Here is a 27,866-nt window from a genome sequence, read left to right on the forward strand (position 1 = left end):
AACATCTGACCAGGACCTCATGAGGCTGTCATTTATGCCACTGGATCCATGTACCCAGCCACTCCCAGGGATCCGATCCTGGCTGCGGGTGCACACGACAAGCTACAAGTCTGGCTGTCTGGCTAGCTGAGCACTCCGGGAATATTTCTCTCATTTTGGCTGAGAATCTGCGGATCAATTCTCTTTGGCATTTAGTGGCGAATTCAATTCAAAAGCTTCTCCCATAATATTCACCATGAATATTCATCAGGTCCTTTCTTAGATAAATAATAATTACTTGGCAATTGACATGCTGAAAGAGAAAAAGAACACTCTTGGGGAGAATGGATTCCCATTCAATGTGCAATTTTAAAATGCAGCAAGAGTGGCCTGACAGACCACACCCTGGAGAGGCTCTAGTCTTTGTCCACAGGAGGAAGATGAGGCTCCAGAGCCTAAAAGGCAACATTAGGGGTGGGCAACCAGCGCATCCATTTGAGCAAGGATTTATTTTTTTCCAATCCAGGAGTTCATTAATGAAATTCTCTCTCTGGTACTAGGAACACCTTAAACCCTCTCCTCTTGCCTCCAAGGTCCCTGCTCCAGCAGTGCAACCCCAGGCCCCAACCCCACTGAAGGTCTGTGGCATTGGCTGAGGGGCAGTGCCAATGGGACTCCTATAACAAGGCTTTCTAGGAACCTGGACAGCATCTAAGAGAAACCTAAATCATAATGAGATCTATGCTATGACCGGTGGTGTTATAACCGTGGTCCCAGGATATATGGAACTGGGTCAGACAGTATTACTCTCAAAGAAACATCCTACACCCCATGGTACGGAGGGAAAAAATTGCAATAGTTTCAACAATAGCTTCCAAAAGTTCTTTCCCTTCTCCCCAGCTGGGAGGAAAGAAAGAATGAGAATGTCTACCCTGTAATAATAACAAAAATCCGCTTTTCAATATCACTTCAAAACTTACATATTCTTTGATTTTACAAAGAATCCTAACAGCAGCCCACCAACAGTGCCAAGCATGGCCTACTTTGTCCTCTCCCTTTCCCTAGGCATCAGCCCTCCTTCTCAACCTGGGCTCTGACTCTAAGATGAATTTTTATTTTAAGATCTTTAGAAGGGAAACAAATTCTAAATTCTACTTCCAATAGTTACTGACATGAAGGTCTGTATTATTTTTCTGACCACTTGTGGTCATAGCTGAGGCTCTTATCATTTGCTTGGATTCTGAGCAAGGCCTCCAGGATACAAAATGGAAGAATTTACTGCCAAACAGAAGTCACCTTCCTTCCTGCCTTCCCAATTATGTAACAGTGGACAAACTCTTAGAGTCCGGCAGAAATTTTGTTACTGAATTTTGTTGCTTTTATCACAAGTCAAAAAATGTAAACAAATCATATGATGGTGGTCCCTAGAGGGCAAATCCCATCACAATGGATACAAGATAGTACAGATTCTTTGGTTCTATCAAATGCCACTTGTAATAAGTATGTCATTGACTGGAGCCTGGAAATCTTTATATGAGATAAGATTTAGTGCCACCATATTGAATGTATGTTTGACTTGTGTTCACATTTCCCTTAAGGTGTAGCTCTTGAAAGGGTAGGGATAAGTCCCAAGGTTCCTGCCTTTCCTGACTCCTCATCTACTTCTTCCCACCTTATAAGACACATTAATAAGGTATGATAGGCAAGGAAGGGAGGAGCTGCATGCCCCTTGTTCCCTGGTTAGCTTGAGTAACATTAACTAACCATCTCACATCAAGCCAAGTCAGTCAAGCCCAGCTCAGAGCAGGGAGCAGATGGCAAATCAAAAATGTTTCTCTTTGTTTCAAACCCCCCCCCCAATTATCTCCCTTCCCGAAGCGATGAATGATGGAATGAGCAAACCCTCGTGGGTCCCTTAGTATTGAAGCTGTCCCCAGAGTCCCCCCAGGAAGGTTAATCAAGCCCATGAGAGCGGAGCCTGTGAGGTAGGGAGCAGGCTGAGGAGAACCTGGGCCACGGCCACTTGGGTCTGTTGCTGCTGCTGCTGTAAGAGCTGTTGGAGGAGCTGCATCTGGTGGTGGGTGGACAGCGGGGTCCCGATGCTGGGCATCTGTGAGGAGGAAGGCAGCAGCATCTTGGGTGAGGCAGTCAGAATGTTCTCCTGGTGATGGAGTGAGGTCTGGAAGAGAATGAACAGGCAGCACAGTGAGGAAGAATCACAGGGACATCTATGGTCCTCAGGGCCTCGTCATGGCCTAGGGCGACCGTGGGAAACTGAAGGTGATACCAATGAAGGGTAAGTTTTAGCAAGTTCTACTACGCCAAAAGTAGGAACTGATCCTTGTGACAGACCAAATCTGTTTCCTAAGGACCTGTCTAAGTATAGCGTACATCAGCTGCCTTCTCACCCTGGAATTTCTTTCAATACCTGGCGTTTTCTAGCCCTGGAACATCCCTTTGTCTCTTGGGCCCTCTTCTCCCATTAATGAGTTAGTCAATCAGTTGGTCAATAAACATTTATTAAGGGTCGACTATGTGCCAGACACTGTGCTAAGCACTGGGGGTATGAATAGAAAAATAAACAACAAACAAACAAACAAACAAATAAATAAATAAAGTGAAATTTTAAAAATTCAAAAATAGAAAAAAAATAAATTACGCTCTAGCAACTTAGAATCTAATTTCCTGGAGGCTCCATTTCGTGGGTAGACTTAGGCTAGCTGTCTCCCAGTCTACTTCTGGTTCTCCAGACTTTGTTACCATGCCCTTACATGGTCACCTCCTCCATCCCACACATACACTTTTCAGCTCCTTTTTGTGTTATCTTCCTCCATTAGGATGTAAGCTCCATAAGGGTAGGGACTGTCTTTCTTTTTGCATATGTTTATAATCTCAGCATATAGTGGACACTCAATAAATTCTCATTGCCTCACTTTACAGAGAAGCTGAGTTTCAATAGGAAAGCCCAGGAGAATTTTTGGCCATTGCAACCCACAGAAAAAGAAAAACACAAAACGGCCCTTGGTCCTATATGATCCCACTTTTATTACTATGGTGATGGTAGTACAGTGTCAGAAAAGGAGACAGAGGGTAATAAGAATCACACAGCTTTTGGAATGTCTGTAAATATTAACTTAGCTGCTGGTGCTCTAAATGCGATGTCATTGTCCAACGAGTCAATATACAACTGGAGGAATGGAATCACATTAATTGAAGTTCTCATTATAAATCAAACCAGAAGAAATAGGCGGTTACAGCTATGAGAAGATGGCTCACAGGCTCTCCTTGGAGAGGCAGATAAAAGCGTAGGTTTCATTGTTCATCCAAAGGTAATAAGGAACATCGTTTCATGGAATAGTTAGTTATTTTGCCTTGTTGTGTTTGTGATAAGAATAAGTGTAAAAGACTTGCATGAAGAAAGCTACAGCTTTTGAATTCTGTTTCAGAGCAGGAGAAAATTCTACAAACAACATGAGAAGATGCTCCAAATCAAATCAACATTTAAGTGGTGACTACAATGCAAATGGGCTAAAGGGGGTGATGGCAGAGAGAGAGAGAGAGAGAGAGAGAGAGAGGAGAGAGAGAGAGAGAGTGAGAGAAGGAAGAGGAGGAGGAGGGAGGGAGAGAAGAGAGAGGAAGGAAAGAGGGTGGGGAGATGGGAAAAGAAAAAGACAGAGTGTGTGTGTGTGTGTGTGTGAGAAAGAGAGAAAGAGAGAGAGACAGAGAGAGAGAGAGAGAAGAAAGAGGAGGAGGAGGAGGAAGAGGGAGGGAGGGAGGGAGAGAGAGAGAGAGAGAGAGAGAGAGAGAAGAGAGAGAGAGAGAGAGAGAGATTGAGAAATGTTAGAAAACATGGATCAGAATCAAGAAATGAAAGAAGCCACAGAAACTTCATGCTTACAGATCTTGAATACTTTATCCAAGAAGAGAATCTAGAGGGACAGGATGTGTGGCAAGGTCAAATAACATCAGAGAAAATAAAAATAGGTATATTTTGATAGACAGGAAATGATCAGTACAGGAGTTATTTCTGAATCAATTGTCTGTGTATAGTATAATCAACAACTTCTTAGGATGAAGTTCAATATCAATGCTAAATTATATGTATAAAGATTAGAAGATATGGCACACAACTTAAAAAGAAAACTTCAGCTTGGGGTAAGGAAATAGATAAAGGAACAGACATCATGAGATCCCAGATGTACAGCTAGAAGAGACCTTGAAGGTTTTTCCAGTCCAATTCCCTCATTTTACAAATGAGGCTTAGAGGTTAAATGACATGCCCAAAGTCACACAGGTAGTAAGTGGCAGAATCAGAAATCGAATCCAGGTCCTCTGACTCTAAATCCAATACTCTTCCCACCAAAAGAGGCTGTAAAAGATCTTGGAGAGAAAATACTTGATCTCCTTATCAAACACAGAGATATGATGGCTAAAGACAACACCAGCCCATAGTCTGAGGATGCTGAACTATTAAAAGCTATGTTGTTGTTGTTATTGTTCAGTCACGTCCAACCCTTCATGACCCCATTTGAAGTTTTCTTGGTAAAGATACTGGAATGGTTTGTCATTTCCTTCTCCAGTTCATTTTACAGATGAGGAAACTAAGGCAAACTGGGTTAAGCAACTTGTCCAGGTTCACACAGCTAGTAAGTGTCTGAGACTGGATTTGAACTCATGGAGATGAGGCTTCTTCACTTGAGGCCCAGAGCTTTATCCACTGCACCATCTAGCTGCCATTAAAAGCCTTATCACCCCATAAACCAAAGAGGGACAGAAATTTGTAGAAAACCTGGCATGTAGAAAACCCACTGCATCCAACTGAGTTGGGTCATCCCAAGAGCATTCAAGGATGAAACTGTATAGAAGATTTTTGGACAGATACTGTATAGGAACAATTATCTGGGTCCAGAACCGAACAGGACAAGAAGAGAGAGGGGTAGATTACATGCATTGGAAAATTACGCAATAGTTTTAATGACCCCCAAATTGCAAAAACCTATACTTTTCATAGTAGTGGTCTTTTGGTGTGTTTATATGGCTGTGAATCAGGAAATGCTATAGTCACTAAGGAATCAATGTTTTAGGTTACTTAAAGTTAATATAGAGAAGTGTAGTAATCATATTTTTGATTTCATAGCTTATAACTACACCAAGCCTTTTGGGATAGCCTGTATTACCAACGATAAACTGCACACGTGAAGTAACATCAAAGAGACATTGGCTGGAAATGGAGGAGGGTCAGTCACATAGTGAGGGAGGGAGAAAATAGATAGCTTCATCTTTAAGTAATGTTAAGAGACCAAGAGAAAGGTGGCCAGCATGTTGAGTGAACCTCCTCTGTAGAGGATTGATGGGAGGTCTTGTCCAAGAATAGTATAGCTTGAGAAGGCATGGATGTATTGTGGTAGAGACCATTGGGGGCAGGACCCTTTTTGATGAGATCAGACATGTTAAATTGCTGAAGAAGTATTGGCATGTACAGATAAGAAGCCAACTTGTGCTCTGACAGCTGTTCATGCTTCTTTCTTCACTGATAAATATTCAAAGTGGCCCAGAACAAGAGACAGTGAGAGTTGTCTGACTGATTAGGGGCTGGGAAAGAAGGCCTTGTTGAATAAACAATGCAGTTGGACAATTATATTTTGACACTTTGGCAATCAATCTAACGCAGTGGGAGATGGATGGCTCATATCATCCAATCTCTTCATTGCTAACCATCCCCCTAATGCTGAGCCATTTCAGGCCATAGAGTCATAGAGATAATAGTAAAAAGACACAGGGGTTGGCCATGGCTGTCATTATGGAAACCCATATGGAAAATGAGAGAGAGGGTTAAGGAGAGCATGAGTCTGCTTCCATGCAACACTTTGCTGACTCTGACATATAACTGTAGCATATTGAGATGGCTCTCACTGAGCTGGGACACCAAGCCCAGTGAGATTCATGTAAGAAGGAATTTGGGATTGTTTTTAACATGTAACTGGGGAAATTTTTTTTTTAAATAAATGAAAGAGCTCATTGAAAAAAAAATTTTTTTAAAAATCAAGAAAGAACCTGGGTCTGTACCCTGAATTTGGGCCCTAAATGTAAAAGGAGAACTGGGATGAAATCTCCTTTAGCTAAAATCAGTTTCCATCTGCCCTTCCACTTCAACTCTCTAATTCTCCCCCTCAATCTTGCTGGATACTTTATTATATAATAGCTCTTAATTATATAATAGCATTTCATTACTCAGTTGAGTTGTAGGGAGATGAGTTCTGAGGATGACTGAGGGTTGTGGTGGGAGCAAGAAAGAGATCTTGGCCCGCTGTTGGGATGGTGGAAGAGGGGTAACCTTTTGCCTACCTTAGTGTCTGTGAGGACATCTCCTTCCTTCCCCACTGCATCAAGGTCAGTCACCCCTCGGCTGAATTCTAGGATGTCACTCCCTGGGAGAGGGATGTCCACAGCATCGATGTCGGTCTCCTCTGCAGTGGCTGTGGAGGCCTTCTCAGCTCCAGTCAGTTGGCGGGCTACAGGGACAAGACAAAAGTGAAGGACCGCCCCACAGCAAGGCTAACATCGTCATCTTCACTGGTGGCTCGGTGATAGAACTCTCACCTGTCACAGCAGAGGCCAGGCTCAATTCCCAACCAATACAACAAACAATTTTGAGAAGCAGTTTGGTGTACTGCAGAGATACCAAATACACAGCCCACAGCACGCAACACTCCCTAGTACAGTCTAAACCAGATTAAAATGAAATTGGAAAATATTGAACAAATAAAAAATACAACAAAATGTGTTGTATTTATTATACAAGATTTCTTAAAATGGAAATTTATTGCTGTAGATTTTTAATCCTCTCTTATGTTCTGCTGTGCACATGGCAATGCTTTTTTTCTTTTCTTATTTTATATTTAAGTTTTAGTCTTTAAGTTTATAATGTTTCTTTTTCTTTTCTTATTGTATATTTACATTTAAAATAAATTAATAAAACATACAATAAAACATAGGTAATGTTACATTTTAAAACTAAGTCAATTTGCAGTCCTCAGGGATCCTTATGTAATATTCAGTGGGTCCCATTGCTACTGGGGTTTGACACCACTGGCGCAATGGATAGAGCGCTGGACCCGGATTCAGGAAGACCTGGGTTCAAATCCCAACTCCAACACTTTCTAGCTGTGTGACCTTGGGCAAATCACTTAACTTCTCCAAGCCTGAAGTTCTTCATATCTTTTAAATAAGGGGGTTCACTTAGATGACCTCTAAGGTGCCTTTCCAGCTTTGAATCTATTACCCTATGAACCTTACATCTGTATAACACTAGATACTTTTCAAGGCGTGTGTTTCAAGTCAGGAGGTCTTGGAAGGAAGACCTATGGATTTCACTTAAAAAGACATTTCTGTTCAATACCAGTCACGTCATTCATGGGAACCAAATTTCTTTATACATAAAATGAAGAAGGGGGAATAGAGATCACTGAAGTCCCTTCTAACTTTGCAAATCAATGTGTAAACCACCATATAAGGCCCTTTTCTGTTCAGGTTTTGCTACCTAAGTGTCTTTCTCCCTTGGGTTCATAGGAGTACAGATTTATAGCTGGAATGGAACTAAGTCAGAGATCATAAAACCCAATCCCCAAACGGAGGCCCACAAACATTAAGTGATTTGTCCAGGAAATCAAACCTAGGTCTTCCTAATTCTAAGTCCAGTGCACCATCCATCATACCTCAATGCATCTAACGTCAAACCACAAGGTAAGTCTCTCTTCAGGTATGGTAGCAACTGGTCAGTCAGTGAGTCTGTGTCTGTGTGAATCTGAGAGTGTCTACAGGTTCTCTTACATGAAACAGGCTAAGCCAACATGCCCTAAGCCAACCAGACACTCAATATGAGCTGCCTTTCCCCCCCCTTCCTTTCACCACATCTAGGGAATCAGACTTCACCAGTCTGAAGTGTCTGCTTCATAGCACAAAGCGTTCTGTGAATTCTTCTGGTGCGAAACCCACAAAAGCCATTGGGGAAAACATGACTGATATTCACAAAGTATTTAAACAGTGTGTCTGGATTTCCTCTTGGCTGCTCCTGGGAACTGTGATGATGGGTCTGTTTAGGGCTTAGGAGGGAGTTTATAGGAAGAGGCAACAGCTGGCCCAGTCCAGCCGGCCAGAAGGAGCAGGCAGCTGCTCCAGCAGCCACTTCCCACGCTGAAAGAGATATAGCTCCACAAAAAGAGGCTCTCCACAAGGAAAGGACACATTAATAATAACAATGATAATAATAATAATAGCTGTCTTTTGTTTTTCCATCACCTTCATTTCCAAATCTATCACTTGTCCTATCCCTACCCAGAGAGCCACCACCTATATCGAGAAATAAAAAAGAAGGAAAAAGAACAAACAACATATCCCAACAAGCCAATCCATTAACTAAATCTGAAAGTATCTGCAATGTAACACACCCAGGGCCCAAAGAGGGCAAAGAGGTTCATTTTCTTGTTCCCAATACACAACAAATATTTATTGAATTGAATCGAGTGGAGTCATTAGCTTGAACAGAGTGTAGGTCAGATGTGCTAGCTCAAGCCGAATCTATGAGTGGAATACCACCCTGTGGAGATGCCAAGCACAGGAAAATTTGAGGCCATTAGGACTACTGTGGGAGGAAGCCAAGATGGTGGAGTGAAAGCAGGACTACTGTGGGAGAAATTTTGATTTTGAAGAGAAACAGAAGCAACTCCAGATAATACAAGTAAATATGAATCAAGATGGAAAATAGCTTCTTGAAGGAGAAGTTAAAGAAATGGGAGCTATCTAGTCTAGAGAATAGAAGTGACAATGTTTCAGTCAAGGGTGGGATAGTGTGACATATAAGAAGAAATACTTAAGTAAAGAAGTTTACTAAGGGAAGATGCACGGGTGAAGATCAGAGAAGAAAGAGAGAGAATAGAGGTAATATTGCCATCAGAGGCCATATGGACAGAAAGAGGATATAGATGAAGAATTTGGGAAACATTAGTCAGGTTTTATCTGGAGCTCTCTCCCTGCCAGAATGAAAGTAACTAATAATTTCTTGACTTCCTTTTAGGATTTTCATTCATTCATTCATTCATTCATTCACTCATTTTAGGATTCCTCCTTTAAAAGATGGAGAAATCAGCAAGGAGAAATTTTGTTCTGGATCTGATTCTAATTGACAAGAATAAACTGGTTTCTGGTGTGAGAGCAATGGGAATTTTGTTTGGGGGTAGTTGGGGGAAAGGTGTGGAGTATTAAGTGTGGAGTGGGAAATCCCTTTCAGAGTAGGCAGTTGTACATAGGAAAGCTAGGCATGGGTTGACAACCACTCAAGATTCTCCCAGATGAGATTTCAAAGAGTTCATAGGAAGGAAAGGTACCTTCTGTGGGAAGATAGGCACACTAACATGCTGTTGGTGAAGCAATGAATTGGTCCAACCATCCTGGAAAATAATTGGGAGCAATGCTAGAAATTGGACATACCTTTAACACAAAAATACGCCTACTAGGCAATTACCTCACAGAGGTCAGCTACAGAGAGAAAGGTCCCATTCGTATGTAAGCTCATTGAGGGCAGGAACTGTTTTTCTGTTTTTGTCATTAGGTATTCCGTAGAGTCTTGCTGCTGATTAAGTGGCTGATTAGCATCCAGAGATGGCACACCCCTCCCCCCAACTAGAGATCAGGGCTCATCCATCATAGTGTTGTTCCTTTGCTGTTTCCCGTATCCCACCCACTCTGTCCCAAATTTGCTGTTTGCCTGACATCTCCAATAATGCGGCATGTCAAAAAAGAAGCTGCCAAAGTTGGGAGAAAAATTCCTAAGCATCGCTAGGGGCTACTCTCTAATGACTGTCATAAATCTAGCCTGTCAGTTTCTTAATATGAGAAGTATAAGCTCCCAGTGTCTTAAGTGTCTTAAGCTTTGTGAAACTCCTTTTACTGCTTTCAGATGACCTCTAAGATCCCTTTTCACCTTCAGAGTTCCTGACATGACCAATCACACCACACCCCTAGCTGGTGATAAGTCCAGAACCAGATCTCAGAAGGTTTGGTTGTAAGTCTAAGGTTTCTTTCTTTGTTGTACAAGGACTAGTATGACTCACCTGAAAGGCAAGTCATTTCCTCTCTCTGGGTCTTAGTTTCTTCATTTGTAAAATGAGACAACTGCTTAGATGACCTCCTAAAGATTATCCTGAAAACCTTGAGCTTTTTTTCCCCAAGGAATATAATTTTCAGGCAATAATAGCCAGTATTTACATAGCGTGCTTTAAGGTTTGCAAAGTGCTTTACAATGATCACATTTGATCCGTACAATAACCCGGGAGGTAAGTGCTACTGTTATCTCCATTTATACAAATGGATGTTAAAGTGATTTACCCTGGGTTGCTCAGCTGGTAAGTTTCTGAGACTGGATTTGAACTCAGGTCTTCCTGATTCGAAGACCAGTGGTCAATTTGCTGTTTCACCTGGACTTGATTTGATCTTGTAATCGTGATTTAGAGTTGGAAGGGATCTTAGTGGCCATCTAATCCAGTCCCCTCATTTTACAGAGAGGCTGACTTGTACAAGGTCAAACACAACTAGTGAGTGTCCCAAGTGGGATATGACCCCAGGACTTCCATGTCTGGATCTAGTCCTCTTGCTATTTCACAGCACCGCCTCTCCTATTCTCTTCATTGAGCAAGACATCACAAAAGTGCCAGGGCCAATGTGTGTTGAGAGGATTAAACGAGAAACAAGACTAACATCATTCATGGAAAAATAACTCAGAGAGTATCTCCTATTGACAACGGACTCTGCATATACTCAACAGCACTTTCTTACCGTAAGTAATAAATCACTCCCAGCCTAAGGAAAAGATCTGTGTAATAGACTTCCAAATAATGATTCTGTCTGCTGATTGTGAAGCGACCCTCCCTTTTCTCAGTGGAATGGAGGAAAGCATATATTGTCAGACCTGGCTGAGCTATTGTTTTATTTTGCTTAATTGTCTTCCTTTGAAGCAAGGGAAGGCAGGCAGGAGAGGAGTCGTTGGTAAGTGACAGTGGCACTCAAATACTTGTACAGCTTGACTGATTATACATTAATAATTTAAATATCTTAAAAGTAACTTTCTTATAAAGAGCTTGAGGTCTATCAAACTCTATTCTCCTTCCCCCCTCCCCTGCCCACATACATACTCCAATCACGGACAGACTTTATTATGGGGGGGGGGAATTAAATTTTTTAAAATTTGGTAGAAAAGAAGTGATTTAGAAATCTTGTACAATATGTCTCCATTCTGGACCTTGCAGGCTAGTAATGACTAGGAGAGGGAAAGCAGGGCTTCTTGGGGGAATAAGCTAGTACCTTAGACTTTTATGATGTTTCTCTGGGAGCGGAAGGACCATTAACACATAAGAACCACAGCCGTGGTACAGGGTGGTTTAAGGTGCCCTGGAGTAGCTGCAGATCCTAGGTCTAAGTTCCAGAAGGACAAATGGGCAGGAGCTGCCAAAGGGACAAAATGTGAAATTCTCCAAGTGCAGTAATGATTCTGGAGGTGAAGGGGACGGGGAGGGGAAGGTTAAGGCAGAGAGAGGGTACGTAGGAGAAAGAAAGTGTAGAAGGGCAGAGATGGAGGCCAAAGGGGGAAAATAGATAATTTATGAAAGCCATAGACAAAGTCTCCTTTGGGTTTGCCATTCTTTGCAACAAATGAGCTTCCTCTGCAAAGCGCAGGGACCCAGCAGTAAAGCCTTCCTCCTTTAGAAAAAGAAACACTTCATTAAGTGGAAAAATCTCAAGTTTGGATGTATTAACTTTCTGTAAAATTGTTCAGGGTCTCTGAATCTTAAGGTGCTCTGCATGAGGGAATTAAAGTCAATTCAATTTTATTCCATCCAATAAACATTTATTAAGAACTTATTATATGCAAAGAACCTTGCTAGGGATTTAGGATAGACAGGCAAAAGGTCTTCCCTGGAGGAGAAAGGAAGCTATAAATACACCTTGGCTACTAAGGAACTTCATCGACTGCCCTGGGCTTGTAATCAGAAGCCACTTAGCCTCCACCAGTGGGTAGCCTTGTAAGCAATAATCTTGGAATTTAAAAGAACCTCCCAACCTTCTTGTTTTAGAGATGAGGCAACTAATACATAACATGAATAAATGACTCACTCAAACAATTGTCACATAGCAGCAAAGCCAGGCCTAGGATTCAATTCAATCAATTTTTATTAAAATCCTATTTAAAAAATCGTCCACACTGTGCTAGGCACTTAGGATAGATACAAAGACAAAAAAAGGAAGTAGTCCTTGTTCTCAAGGATACAGCTTATAAACAGGCAAGTGTGTATCTCACACACACACATGTTACACACACAAAAATCAAATACAAAGTAACATGGGGGAGGCACTAACAAGGAGAAACATCAGCAAAAGCTTCTTGTCGGAGGTAGCAGTTGGGCTAAACCTTGAATGGAGTTGGGGCACCAAGAGGTAGAGCTAAGGAGGGAGGGCAGAACCCCTTGTGCAAGGCATGCAAAAAGAAAATGGAGCCATGTACAGGAAGCATGAAGAAGGACTGAGGAATGAGAGAGAAGGACAGGTAGGTGGTGTGGTAGAAAGAGCACAACTCTTGGAGTCAGAAAGACCTGAATTCAAATCCTAGCTCAAACATTAGCTGTGTGACCCTGGGCAAGTCATGTATCTTCCATTTGCCTCAGTTTCCTCATCTGTAAAAGGAAGATAATAATAGCATCCATCTCCCAGTAGAGTGAGGAGAAAATGAGACATTTGTAAAGCAATTTGCAAACTTGAAAACACTATACAAATATTAGCTATAATTATTATTTTGATGTTGTTCAGTCATTATAGGTATGTCTGACTCTTTGTGATTCCATTTGGGGGGTTTTCTTGGCAAAGATACTGGAGTGGTTTGTGAATTTCTCCTCCAATTATTATTATTACTAGACTATTTCTTGAGAGGAGGGACTATGTCTTCCCTGAGCCATGCAATTCCTCCAGTGTCTACCTAGCACAGTACAAGCACTTAGACATGTGCTTGATGAATTATGGAAAGAATGCTTGGACTTGGGAGTCTGGAGGACCCCAGATTTAGAGCTAGAAGGCAACTCAAAGTTAATTTGGTCCAGACTTCTTGTTGTACAAATGAAGAAATTGAGGCCCAGAGAGGTTAATTGTCTCCCTCCCAAAATATAAAGGTAGTAGATGGTAGAGTAAGAATTCGAACCCTGGTCTCCTGACTTAAAAATTCACCACACTTTCTACCAAACTGCAGTGCCTTGCCTGCCTAGAACTCAGGTCTTCTGTTTCCCTCCATATTCCATGTGTTTTCCATCATGCCACCCACTTCTTAGTTTTATTACCCAATAGAATATGTTCTAAATGCTCATTTCAGAGTGGAAGAAGATCAGTTACTGATCCCCAACTCCTTTACTGTGGTAGGGATGGTGGCCTTCCAGACCACAGCTCCAACAATGCCCTTCCACCCTAACCTGAACTCTATTTCATCCCTGTCTTATTCTGTAGTTCAGTTGAATAGTCTTAACCTCCATTGAAACATTGTTTGGCCAGTGTTCTGACTTCCTTGTAGAAAGATGTTATATCTCAAATCAACAATTTCTATTTAGGTATTATGAAATCAGGAATGAATCCTATCTGGCCTAGGCAGATGTTTCCACATGTGGAAGTTAGGTACTGATTATCTATCTCTCTAATCTAGCATCATCACAATCTTCATGAAATACTGTTTAGATTATACAGGGATGTAGAATCTGAGGCCTTAAGGCCACATGTGGCCTTCTAAGTCCTTGAGTGCTGTGTTTTGACTGAGTCCACGTTTTACAGAACAAACCCTTTTATTAAGGGGATTTGTTCTGTGAAGTTTGGATTTAGTCAAAGGGCCTCACCTGAGAACCTTGAGCATCACATGTGGCCTCGAGGCCACAGGCTCCCACCCCTGGTTTAGAACTTTCCTGCCCATGAGGACTTACAAGACATAGGTTAAACAGAAAATGGTCCCTTTCTCCATCATGATGAATTAATTTCCAAGGTCTTAGTTTTTTTCATTGGTTAACAAAAATACAGGCAACGCTATTTTGTTGGTCAGATATTATTCCATTTTTCTTCATCATTATTCTTCATCTCCCCAATTCCCTCTCTGTCTTACTTCAGAGATAACCACAAACATGAACTGCAGTCATCTTCTTATCTGCACAAGAACCTCTGATATCTCTTCATTTTTCACCAGTGCGTCTGCTTGGTTTTTACTACAAGAACACAGTGCTTCCCCCAGAAGTTCATCACCTGAATTCTCATGATCATGCAGAACGGCTCTGGGGTGGTTTGGTTTTTGTTGTTGTTGTTGTTGTTGTTGTTGTTGAGGCAATTCCCCAGGGTCACACAGCTAGTAAGTTGTCAACTGTCTGAGTCTGGATTTGAACTCAGGTCCTCCTGACTCCAAGGCCGGAGCTTTATCTACCATGTCACCTAGCTGCCCCTTGACTCTGCTTTCGGTACTCAGCATCCTTTGTGGCCTCTCCCCTCTTTGGAGGGCTGGAGAGCAGAGCAGTAAACTCCTCCCAAAGCCCTTTATAGAAGGATCTGAACTTTCCAGGTAACTTTATTTTCCACCAGCTGCTCTACTTGGTTTCAACATCATGCCCCCACATATGCTTAGCACAATGCCTGGCACACAGTAGGTACTTAATGTTTATTGACTATTAACTGTATCTGCCAGACCATAGTGTCACCAATAGCATTCCTCACTCCTGACCTGTACCCTGTTCTATCCCACTCTTATCTTGTAATAATAATAATAATTGTATAATACAACATAATTATAGCTAGCATTTATATAGAACTTTAAGGTTTACAAAGAGTTATACATATGTTACCTTATTTGATATAACAACCCTGTAGGATAGGGACCATTATTATTCCCATGAAGAAACTGAGGCTGAGTGAGTTTAAAATGACTTGCCCAGGATCTGATGAGTACCTGAGGCAGGATTTGAACTCTGGTCTTCCTACTTCCAAGGCCAGGGCTCTTATCCACTGCAGCTCCTAGAGGCCTCTTGTACAGATAAGGCTGCAACCTTTCTGGGCTCATAGTATCTGAGAAAGGGACCTTGGAGGTTATCAAGTCCAAACATCTCATTAATTACAGATGAGGAAAGTGGGGTTCCTGGAGGTTAATTAATTTGTCCAGGATCAAGGCAGAATAAGTGGAAGAGCCAAGATTTGATTTTGGGTCCTTTTAATTCCAAATCCAGAACTCTTCCACTATTCTGTGATCTTTCCTGGCCTTCAGTATATCACACCATAAATGTTCTCAGCCTTTCCAACTAGGCTCTATTCACTTCTATTCTAATTTCCACTATTGTTTTTTTTGGTGAGAAGAGATGATTTCAAAATTACTTATTGGGGGAAAATATTATCACTGGCATTCATTTGTTTTGACAGAAAACACTTTCTTTTCTCCTCCTCTCCCATTGGTACCTATGCTGTGGAAATTTTATTTGTATATAGTTGGCTGGCTCCTTGAGGGCCAGGACTATTTTTGGCCATTCTTTGTATCCCAAGCACTTAGCACAATGATTGGCACATAGAAGGCACTTAATAAATGCTTTTTCCCTTGACTAGAAGAATACTTTAGCTTTCCCCCTTTTCTCCAGTCCTGTCTGCTCCTCTCCACTCCTAATTGCTCTCCAGAGATTTCAACTCTTCAAAGGATCCCTCTACTCATGCAATCCCACCTACTGGGAACAATTTGAAGCCTTGGAGACTAAATCAAGTTTTTCAGATATTCTGTGTTAATATTAATGGAGTCTGGTGATCAAATACACAGCCTCTGGGCATTTGGTCCATTCCTTTTAAAATGAGAGATGGTATTTTTGGGAAGACAACTTTCTAGCTTTTTTTTCTTTTCCAGTTTGCATTTTTCTTTGACCGGGAATAAAATCTGCATAGCTGGAAATTGTGATGAGTAGGATCGAATGCCAAGAAGGGCCAAGCTACAGCTCTCTACCAACAAGGCCACCACAGGGAGAAGGTGTCACCCTTGAAGATATATGAACAGTCAGGATAAGGATGAGTCACTATCAATCTTTTTCCACATGCATGCTGTTCTGAATCCCAATCCCTATGCTTTAGAAAGGAGCAAATCAGCTTTAATTCTTAACTGAATAAAGCAGCTTCTTGTATGTGGATCTATTATTTTTGAGAGGCAATGTGACTACTGAAAGTCAGTGTTGTGCCAATTACTTTTGACCTTGGAAAAGTTGCTTACCCTCAGGCCTGAGGTTTAGTAGGGGTATCCAAGCTAAGTCTGGTGTCAACATTACGAGCCCCCTAGAACAGGCTGCCAAAGTGGGGGCAAACAAGTCCAAGGCAGAAACTCTATGCAGATTTTCCCATACCAACCAGTCTTGGCATCTCGCCTGTGAGTGGGCACTGCCACCAAGCTTATGGATACCTAGTTTAAAAAAAAATCGCCTCACAAAATCAAAACCAAAAAAAATTGTTACATTCTCAGAGCTTCAGTTTTTTCATCTGCAAAATGGGAGTAAAAATACTTATAATATCTATTTCTCACAAGGTTGTTATGAAGCTCAGATAAGATGATGCACAAACCATTTTATAACCACAAAATCCCATATGAATGCCAAATCTTATCTTTGATAGGAGGCTTACTAGGTAGCATAGTAGATAGAGTATTGCAAGTCTGAAAAGACCTGAATGTGCCAGTCATTTACTAGCAATGTGGCCCTGAGTGAAATGCTCTTAGCCTTAGTTTTCCCATCTGTAAAATGGGGATCATCACATCATCATCATCATCACAAAGTCTTTGTGAGGATCAAATGAAATTATGTATATAAAGTACTCTGCAAACCTTAAAGGGCTACATAAGTGCTAACTATTATAATAATCACAATGAGGTCTTCATGTTAGTCTGATACATGAACAAGCAATTTGCCAAATTAATATGGATTGCACAATTCCCCTTCCCCTAACCTATAGCCCTTCGCTCTTAAGATTATACAACTTGTAAAATGAAATATATATATATGTATATATACATGGTATATATATATATATATCTCTTTTAATCAGTCCACCTTATTCCTGGATCAGAGTATAAGGCTATTTGCAAGACTATCTTATGCAAAACTTTCTATTTGCTAAGTACCTTAAGACATTTGGTTTAATCATTTCATGCCCTCCTTAAAAGCCTTTAGAGGTTTCCTGCTGCCTCTAGAATAAAACATAAGCTCCTCCGCTTGGCATAGTTAAGCTCTCCATTGGTCCTGCCAATCTCTCCAGTCTTATCTTACTCTTTTCCTACACTCTACTGGTCCAGATTAGCTGTCTACTAGCTGTACCCCAAACTCAACATTCCTTTTCCCACTTCATATGAGCTGTTTTCCATGACTGAAATGAACTGATTTTCCTCATCTCAGTCCCTAAACCTTTATTTCTTCCAAGTCTCACCTCAGTACCATGTTCTCTCTGAAGCCCTCACTGACTAGTACTCCATCTCTCTTTGAATTATCTGGTGTTTACCCAGCTGTGTGGATTTGTATCCCTCCACCCCATGCCCCAGAAGGTAAGCTCCATAAGGGATGGAACTATTTCTTTCTGGCTTTGTTATCTCGCACTTGTACCACAGTGCCTTGCATTCAGCAGGCCCTTAGTACATATTTGCTCAATTGAATTCATCCTTATAGCACTTCTAAGGAGCAGGAAGTATATGTCGATAGCCCATTTTACAAGAATGGAGATGAAAGGGTTCTGATAATGCAAGTGATTGTTCATAAGTCCTCATTACAAGAGAGAAGCAAAAATGAGAATCAGAGTCTGATTCTGGCCAATTAGCTAAGTGACCCTGGGCAGTTTACTTAACTTTGGGCTTCTATTTCCTCATCTGTAAAATAAGGGGCTTGGACTAGATGGTCTCTAAGGGCCCTTTCAGGGTTCTGTGACTCTATGATCTAGTCAGTTGTCGTTCAATCATTTTTCAGTTATGTCTGACTCTTCACGACCCCATTTGGGGTTTTCATGGCAAGATGCTGGAGTGGTTTGCCATTTCCTTTTCCCATTTAACAGATGAGGAAACTGAGGCAAACAGGGTTAAGTGACTTACCCAAGGTCACACAGCTAGTAAGTGTCTGAGGCCAGATTTGAACTCAAGAAGCTGAGTCTTCCTGACTCCAGGCCCAGTACACTATCCACTGCTATTCGGAGTAGTAGATTCAAGTGGGATCTGGACACACCAGGGGTCCAATCTAGTTCATTTGAACACGATCACCAGCCCCACCCTCACCTCCATCATAATTACCAGCACCAAACATTATTGAATGCCTAGAGTTTGTGGGGTGATGTGGCTATGAAGAGGTCTCTCATTTTAAAGAAGTTTATGACTTAATTGGGTTTTTCCCCAATAAGAATGTAAGCTCCAGGAGGCCAGGCCTGTTTTTCACTTTTGTCTTTGTTCATGAAAGGTGCTTACTAAATGCTGATTCTTTTCATGGCTTCCACTGGCCCCCTCAAAAAACCAAACCAACAAACAAACAAACAAAAAAACCAACCATGTTGGCAAAGCTCAGCCTGAAGGAGATAGAAGTCTATTCTGGTTCTTGGGGGAACCTGGGATTTCCAGGAGTCAAAGTGCAGTACCCTTATCATGTGCTCCCACTGGGGTACCTGATGGGCCCTGGTAGCTCCATACAACAATGGGCTGTGTAGAACTACATTAGTTAGAAACAAAAAAGACTGCTTAAATGCATGTCCTTGTGCAGAACAGTTCTAAACTTTTGCTGTTGAACACATTCACTCATTTCCCTGGGGCACAGTATTTAGCAGTATAACAGGTTTCACTTTTAGGAAGTTAATGATATCCTGATATTCAGCTTAAATGCCCCTTACCTTGATTTTTCTTTAAACTCTTAAGATTTTTAGTTATCTCTATATTCACATTATGATTTATTCTTTGATGCTCTCAAACTATAAAGGCTCAGACACATTACAAATTACATTCCCTATGTACCTTCTGGCCCACCCTTGGATGAGGGAAAGCTCTGTCTCCAGCAAATGGAAAGAGGGGTGATAAGAGAGAGGCCAAATGGACCTGCTTCCTCATTCTCTACTCTTGCACGACAGGAGCTAAATCAGTTACAATACAGTCCCAATAAGCAATTCCATTTTCCCCATTGGAGGAATCTCCTCACTTCCCATCAGCTGCTTTACTTGGTTTTGAGGATTTGCAGGTAGCCAAGTCTCCTTAATTAGAAACAATGCCCAGAGGATTTAACTCTTTCATTACAGGAACCTAGAACCCATGTCTAGGACTTCCACTGCTTTGACTGGTGGTCGCCTCAGTGACCCACTGCATTTAATCCTGGGTCCAGGGTCTTAATTCCCAGGGCCATTTCCACTGAGCGTATTCAGTCAGTCAGTCAGTCAGTCAGTCAGTCAGTCAGTCAGTCAGTCAGTCAGTCACTTACCACGCGTCAGATAATGCATTAAATGCTGGGGAAAGCCAAAACACTGTCCCTATCCTCAAGGAGATCACAGTCTAAAAATGGATGCTCCATCTCTCCTCCTAAATACACTACATCTATAGCATTTCCTTTAATTTACCAGAATAAAGGAAGGAATAAGAATAAGTGCCTACTATGGGCCAGGTACTATGCTAAGAGTTTTATATTTTCTTACTTGATCCTCACAATAACCCTGGGAGGTAGATGCTATTATCATCCCCATTTTAGAGTTGAGGAAACTGATGCAGAAAGCACTTAAGTGACTTGCCTAAGGCCATACAGCTAGTAAGTGCCTGACAGTGGATTTGAATTCGTGTCTTCCAGACTTCAGGCCTAAACTTCTATCCACCAACAATTTAAAACAATAAATTCTAGTATTTGTTCCTCATAGCACAATGAAGTCATACTTGGAAACGACAGAGAAATTACAATTTCCATATTTCTTAAAATTAAATTAAAAAAAGGCTTAGGGATTGAAATGCCCTGAATTTGAAAACTGTAAATTCTAAAGTGTTTTCCAGTTATTTATTTCCATATTCAACTGTGTCTTTGTTTTATCTTGGAATATGAAAATAAAACGTTTTTGCAATCTGGGAAAATAAATCGTTGGGATCAGTCCAACCACTTTACATGATAGTAACTTGTAGGAGACAAGTGAGTATGAGGTGGAGCATCCTGACCTCCAGGCAGTCATGAATGTCATTCACTCCCCTCCGCCCTGAGGCAGTGAGCAAATGAAAGCTGGACGTGCTTCCTCTCAGAAAGGCGGGCATCCCCTCATCTTAGATCATAAGACTAAAAAGAGGTGTGGTCTTGGAGGTCCTTTCATCCAACCTCACATTTCCTCTTTATAGAGGAGTAGATTGAGACCCAGGCAGATGAAGGGATTCCTCCAGCATCATATTCTATAGCTACAAGGACACATGGGATGGTTCAGACCATGGGCCAGGGTTGCAATGACATTCTCAAAGGATTGCTCCCTGGAAGGGATTCTGGTTGTTCAGCTGTGAAAGAAGTGAGTTACTAAATCACTGCATGGCCCGCTCCCTGCCTGACCAAAGGCTGGCTTCCTAAAGGCTTGAATGCCCTGCCAGCATTCCCTGGGGGAGGTGGAGGGGGGAGCCTACCTGGGTCCCCGGAATTATCACTGTTCTTTTCACTCTCTCCATCCTCTTGTCCGTCTGCATTCTGCTGTGTGTGCTGCAGGCTCAGTTTGTGGCACACCTCAAAGGCTTGGCCCACCGTCCGGACAATCCGCATAGCTTGACTCTAGCAGACAGAAGGGAAGAGCAAGTGAAGGAGGGGAGACACCATAGCTCAGCCACAATGGCGGGGAAAGGCAGAGTGGGAAAGGGCTGAAGTGAGAGAAACTAACAATAACAACAACAACAACAAAACACACACTAACAAAGACCCAACTGTCCAAAGGCCCACTTGTCTCACATCATGGAAATACCCAAGATATGTAAACATGTATGTATTCATAAAAGAGAGAATGAAAAAGAAAGAGAGAAAGCAAGAAAAAAGGAAGAGGAAGGAAGGAAGGAGGAAGGAAGGAAGGAAGGAAGGAAGGAAGGAAGGAAGGAAGGAAGGAAGGAAGGAAGGAAGGAGAAAGGAAGGAAGGAAGGAAGGAGAAAGGAAGGAAGGAAGGAAGGAGAAAGGAAGGAAGGAAGGAAGGAAAGGAGGAAGGAAGGAAGGAGAAAGGAAGGAGAGAGGAAGGAAGGAAGGAGAGAAGGAAGGAAGGAAGGAAGGAAGGAAGGAAGGAAGGAAGGAAGGAAGGAAGGAAGGAAGGAAGGAAGGAAGGAAGATGACACAGCATAGTAGAGCTTCCAATTACCCTTCTATGGTCCAGACATCAGAAAGCCAACATGACAGAGCCAAGAAGCTCAACCATCCAATGAAAATGAAAGACCCTGCACACAAATTGCTGCTGATCCACCTGCTGATCACCTGGGTATCTATTTTGCACTGGAATGATAAGAGCTTACCTACTGTTTAAAATACACTTTTCATATTGTTATTTTTAAGTCGTTTCTATGGTGTCTGACTCTTAGTGACCCCATTTGGGGATTTCTTGGCAAAGATGCTGGAATGGTTTGCCATTTCCTTCTCCAGCTCATTTTACAGATGAGGAAACTGAGGCAAACAGATTTGAGAGACTTATCCAGGGTCACATGGCTAGTAAGTGTCTGAGGCCACATTTGAACTCAGACCTTCCTGACTCCAGGCCCAGCCACCTAGCAGCCTTAAATGCTAAATAACCACAGATGTTCTCCACTTCTCAGTTGGAAACTTAGCACCCTAATTATTAGTTTTGGTACCTGACTCTCACCTCCACCTGATGCCTCTGAACAGGTGGTGCACAGGGCTCTTCCATGTACTCACTTTTCTTGCAGATGGTATGAAGGTGGAGTGGAAGAGGCCAGGAAACATCCTGTTTCCTCAGAATCACAGGATCAGATCACAGGACTTAGAACCAGAAAGACATGAGACATTAAAGATCATATAGTCCAAACCCTGCTATTTTAGAGATGGGGGAACTGAGTCTGAGGGAAGTCAAATGACCTACCCAGGGTCACATTCAGACCCAGCACCTCCACTTTCCACTACCCCATCCTGACTTTTTACATTTCCTTTTAGCACTAATTACCATCCGCCACTCCCTCCACCCCTGCACCCCACACACTTAATTTTTAAATAAATTTCAAATTCAAAAGCAGGTCACTGAAACTCCCTACCCTCTCAAGGCAAAACCATGTTTTTCAAAACATTTATATTTTTTCTTCCTTCAAAGGGCTTTTCTGAAAGAAAAAAAGGGGGCTTTTCTGATTGCCCCAGTTTTTAATCTCACCCACCCAAAAATCATTCTTCATTTGTGTTAGCCCAGTAAAATGTCAGCCTCTTGTGGGCAGGGACTGTCTGTTTTGTCTTTGTGTTTGACACAGAGACACTTAAAAAAGCTTCCTGATTAATTTCTAAATCTGTAATCTTTTGGAGGTCAGTCTCATGGAGAGAAGCTCCCATGGTGCCCTTTGGTGCTGACAGAAGAAGAATGCTAAGCTACTGTACATGACATTTTTTATGTAGTGGCAACATGCTTGTCATTAGTGTCATCATTTTTTTCAGTATTAGTTCAGATTCCCCAAGTACGAACATTCACTACAAAGTGGGTTCATCTGATCCTATGCTCTGGCTTCTTAATGCAAAGGTATTTATACTATGGATTCCTTACACACAACTGAATTTTGATCTGCATTAAAGGAATGCAGGAGAATGTTTTATACATGGCTTCCTGCGTGTGAATGCTGAATGGATGTCTTTAGCTTCCTGCATAACAGGATGGCTGCCTGCCTCCTACCCCAGACTGTTCTTGGCGATCTCTTTCCTCATCCAAACACGAATATGGTCCCCCCAAAATGAACACAGGTGTCTGTTGCTCTCTCTCCCTGGGTTGCCCAATGTGTGCATGAAGACTTGCTCCTGGTGGCTGGCTCTGGCTTCACCTTTGGGCTTGAATGTTTAAGCACAAACATTCAGTTCATGAGCTTGGGTCTGTTGCTTAGTACTTAACAGGCCAGGTCGTCAGGAAGACTTGCCTTTACAAAGTTTCTATTAATACCTGTTTTAAGTCCTCTGGGTCATAGTGGAGCAAGGGCTCATTTTTTCATATCCTCAGAGATCTTTAAAAGCTAAAACTTGAAAGCTTTGAAAAGAGCCAGGAGCGAATGGGGATGAGTAAGTGGGGTGACAAAGAGAGGAGAGTGAGGTGATGCCGGAAGGCAGGCAGCCTCTCCACCCCAGGTGGTCCTTACCTTTTCTTTTTCTCCCTCCTTCTGTATCTTTGTGTGTCTCTACCTCTGTCTTTCTCCTTCTCCCTTCCTTTCTCTCATATCTCTGTCTCTCTCCCTCTCCCTCCCCCCTTCTGTCCATCCCTCTCTGTCTCTCCCTTTGTGTGTGAGTTTCTCTCTCTCTCTCTCTCTCTCTTCTCTCTCTCTCTCTCTCTTCTCTCTCTCTCTCTCTCTCTCTCTCCTCTCTTCTCTCTCTTCTCTCTCTCTCTCTCTCTCTCCTCTCTCTCTCTCTCTCTCTCTCATATTTTGTTTTGCAGGGCTTGGCAACCTGAATCAAATTCCCCATCTAGAAGCCATTTTCTACAAGAAACAGCAAGATATTTGTGGTCTTGAGGCCATCAGGGTCAGGCAGAGAGTGGGGACTTTGATATTTTCAGAGCTAGGAGCTGAGTGCTGAGTGCCACTCAGTTGTGGGTGGAAAGATCCGAAGCTCTTGGGAGCACCAATTTGGTGAAAATGGGGGTGTTAGAAAGGAAGATGGGTTAGAATTTTTAGCCACTCAGCTCATGTCACACAAAGCTGCTTCATCAAACCATTTATTTACCTGTTCGTATAGAAGCAGACCCCTTAGGCCTTCCATGTGTAGCACTGAAGGCACAGATGCAGCTATTCGCCATTTTTCATGGGAGGCCAAATTGTGCATATCTATTTCGTGACTCATGGGGGTTGTATCCCTGGGATTCTCTACTTTTTTTCTTTCAGTAAGCTCCAGGCCTTGGCCTTCAAGCTTGAGCAATGAATGAATCATCGGAGACCACAGCAGAGTAGGGAGCACAGAAAAAGGGGTGGAATGTTTACTGGCTCCAGGTAATGCCTGTCCGTCTAGCTCTACCAGTTACCTGGGAGCCAGGGTCATTATAGAAGGTAGAAGGGACATGGAGAAGAAGGCTTATCACTCAATAACAATAAAGATAGCATTTGGATAATAGCACTTTAAGGTTTACAAACTCTATACACATACTATCTCATCCTCAGAACAATCTCAGGGAGGTAGGTACTATAATAATCCCCATGTTATAGGCAAAGAAACTGAGACTGAAAAATGTTAAGTGACTTGCCCCAGGTCACACAGCTAGTAAGTGTTGAGGCCAAATTTGAACTCAGGTTTTTCTGACTCCAAGTGCATCATTTATCCACTGTGCTATCTACCTGTCTTAGGTCTGGATTCTAATCCTGCCTCATACACTTATTAGTTGTATGATGCTAGGCAAGTCACTTAGTCTTGATGACCTTAATTTTCTCATCTATAAAATGAGGAAAATGGAATTTATCTCACTGGGCTGTTGTTAGGATTGAATGACATATATGTACATGGATAGTTGGATCGATAACTACACACACATACGCAAAGTACTTTGAAAACCTGGAAGGGCTATACAAATATCAGCTGCCGCAGTGGACAGAGGTCACTGGACTTGGAGTCAGGGAGGTCTGAGTTCAAATTTGGCCTCAGAAACTTCCTAGCAGTATGACCCTGGGCAAGTACCTTAACTTCTGTCTACCTGATCTGAAAAAATGAGGATAACAGTAGCACTTCACAGAGTTGTTGTGTAACATGGGATACAATTTGTAATGTGCTTTATGAACTTTAAAGCATTGTATAAATGCTAGAATTATCATCATCATCATCATCATCCTTGTCTAAACTTTTTTGCTTAAGGGACCTGAAGGGAAGCTTACCAAAGCATCTAAACAGACTCAGAAAGCAGGCACGGAAAACCCAGACTGAAAGACCAAGATACAATGTGCTTCAGCACCACAGATCAGAGGGTTTTTTTTTAAGGCTATTGGGGTTAAGTGACTTGCCTAGAGTCACACAGCTAGTAAGTGTCAAGTGTTTAGTCTGAGGCCGGATTTGAACTCAGGTCCTCCTGACTTAAGGGCCGGTGCTCTATCTGCTGTGCCACCTGGCTGCCCCAGATCTGAGGTTTTTAGAAAGAACTGGGCCCAGATGTGGGTTTAAAGGCAGTCTAGTATAGAGGCTGGACATTACAAAAGACAGAATGAGATGTGACAGTGCCTCCCACATATCGCATGGTGGGCATGTGATGAATGTTCAAGTTTTTTAGCACTATAGACAGTAAGTTTGCTGCAGGAAAATGAAACAGGCCCGAGAGGCTGCATCAACTCAACTGATAAATAGTCTAGGGGGATATGAATAGTCAGTTTTCAGAGGGAAAAAGCCAAGCTATCCACAGCCATATAAAAGTGTGTCAAATCACTGATAACTAGAGAAAAGAAAATTAAAATAACTCTGAGGTACTGCCTCACACCCAACAGGGCAAAGTTGACAAAAGTGGAAAATGCCAAATGCTAGCTTGGGCAGCTTGGTGGCACAGTAGATAGAGTGTCAGGCCTAGAGACAGGAAGACTCATCTTCATGACTTCAAATCCAGTCTCAGACACGTGCTAGCTATGTGACCCAAGGTAAGTCCCTTAACCCTGTTTGCCTCAGTGTCCTCATCTGTAAAATGAGCTGGAGAGGGAAATGGAAAACCACTCCAGCATCTTTGCCAAGAAAACCCCAAATAGAGTCATGAAGAGTCAGACACAACTGAAATGACTGAACAGCAACAAAACGGGACTGTGGGATGACACGTACATTAATACAATGTTGGTGGAGCTGTGAACTGATCCAGTCATTCTGCAAAGCAATTTGGAACTATGGCCCCCACACCTACTAAACTATGAATACCTTTTAACCAGACAATACAACTACGAGCCTTCAACCCAAAGGGGAAAATGACTCATAGGTATAAAAATATTTATAGTATTTCTTTTTGTAATGGCAAAGAACTAGACACTGAAAAGATTCCCATCAACTGGAGAATGGCTAAACAAGGTAAGGTATGTGAATGTGATGGAATAATATTGTGCTATAAGAAATGATAAAGGGGATGGTTTCAGAAAAATCTGGAAAGACTTATAGGAACTGATGTGAAGTGAGCAGAACCAGGAGAACAATTTCTACAGTAACAATACTGTAAAGACAACTTTGAAAGACTTAGTAATTCTGAGCAACTCAAACACCAACCGTAATTCCAGAGAACTCATGATGAAATGAGCTAGCCATCTCCAGACTGAAACGTGATAGAGTCTGAGTGCATGTATATGTATATATACATGTATATGTATACACACATATATTCTGGTCATGGTCAATGCTGGAATTGCTAAGGCTTCTGTAACTCTTCCCTTAATTATTTTAAACTCAAGTATGTTCCCCTCTAGGGGTTGGTAGTAAAAAAAAAATCCTTAGAAGTCCTAAAGAAAGGTAATATGCTGGTTTCAGGGAACAAGGTCAGAGGAAAGGGAATTATCCTTTGTTCTCGCCATAAACAAAGCTACATGGGAAGGGTTTCAGGCGAGTATAGGAAGATAGGGGTGAGAGGCAGAGATATCAATGGGTCAGACCCTGGGACTTGCTGGTGGGAGAAAAGAGGTAGTCGTGGAATTCCAGTCAGATTATGGGCAGCATCAAAATTTGGCAAACTGCAAATAGAATAAAAATTAATATTGCAGTCTTTGGGAGCTCTTGCTGTCTTGGACACTGCCTTAAAGGAGTGTGGAGTGCTGAATTCAAGGAGGAAAGAAATAAATGTTTGTTGAAATGAGAATGTGGATATCTATACTCCACTAAACTATCTTCTCTTTCTTCCACTCTTTCTTTCTTTTCCTTCTTCCTTCCTTTCTTTTTTAACTTTTTGGTTCTACTCCAAATGGCTGCCTTGGGCCCGAGAAATATTTTGTAACCCATACAGAGCTTTATACCATATGATCTAGTCTTTTCAGTTTCCAAATATGCAAAGTGGGGATAATTATATAGCCTATTCTAAGTCACAAAAATGCTTCTGCAGAGGAGGAGGGGGGACTGGTTTTTTTTTTTTTGCTTTTTTTTGGTGTGTCCCCAGTGCTTAGGATAGTATCAGTTATAGAACAGGTGCTTAATAAATGCTTCTTGAAATGAAATTAGGTTCTTTTTCCTTCTTCCTTCTCCCCAATCCAACCACTTACCAAGTCTTGGAGACTCTTCCTCTATAATACCTTTTGTACCTTCCTTCTCTCTACTTAACACGGACATAGCCTACATCACCTCCCACTTGGATGATGGTGATCGCTATTACATTAGTTCTCCTGCTTCAGCCCCCTCTCCCATTCAGCCTATATACTGTTGCCATAACAATCTTCCATAGCACACGTCCCACCATGCTATTCTCCATATTCAAGAATCTACAGTGTTATTATTGTTGCACCATCATGTCAAGGATCAAACTAGCATTTAAATGCCTTCCCAGTATGGCTCCAGCCAATCTTTTCCACATCTATTTCATGCTACTACTGCTACTACTAGGCTGCTACTACTGCTACTACTAGGCTGCTACTGCTGCTGCTGCTGCTGCTACTACTGCTACTACTACTACTACTAGTACTACTACACCACACATACACAGACACATACACATATACAGCAGCTACGACTAAGCCACAC

General features: G+C 41.9%; 1 protein-coding gene across 2 annotated transcripts in view; it reads right to left on the minus strand.

Moving 5' to 3' along the window:
- NOS1AP (nitric oxide synthase 1 adaptor protein) overlaps positions 1-27,866 on the minus strand; it is a 364,850-nt gene that overhangs the window by 14,416 nt on the left and 322,568 nt on the right. For both annotated transcript variants that reach the window (XM_020988623.2, XM_020988624.2), the window contains exons 6-8: positions 20,657-20,798; positions 6,325-6,491; positions 1,988-2,158 (exon numbers count right to left, since the gene is read on the minus strand). In XM_020988623.2, coding sequence (XP_020844282.2) covers positions 1,988-2,158; positions 6,325-6,491; positions 20,657-20,798 — 480 coding nt within the window. The remainder of the gene's footprint in view (positions 1-1,987; positions 2,159-6,324; positions 6,492-20,656; positions 20,799-27,866) is intronic.

The sequence above is a fragment of the Phascolarctos cinereus genome, unplaced genomic scaffold, assembly GCF_003287225.1.
Source record: "Phascolarctos cinereus isolate Bilbo 61053 unplaced genomic scaffold, phaCin_HiC Scaffold_5;HRSCAF=322, whole genome shotgun sequence".
Classification (NCBI taxonomy): domain Eukaryota; kingdom Metazoa; phylum Chordata; class Mammalia; order Diprotodontia; family Phascolarctidae; genus Phascolarctos; species Phascolarctos cinereus.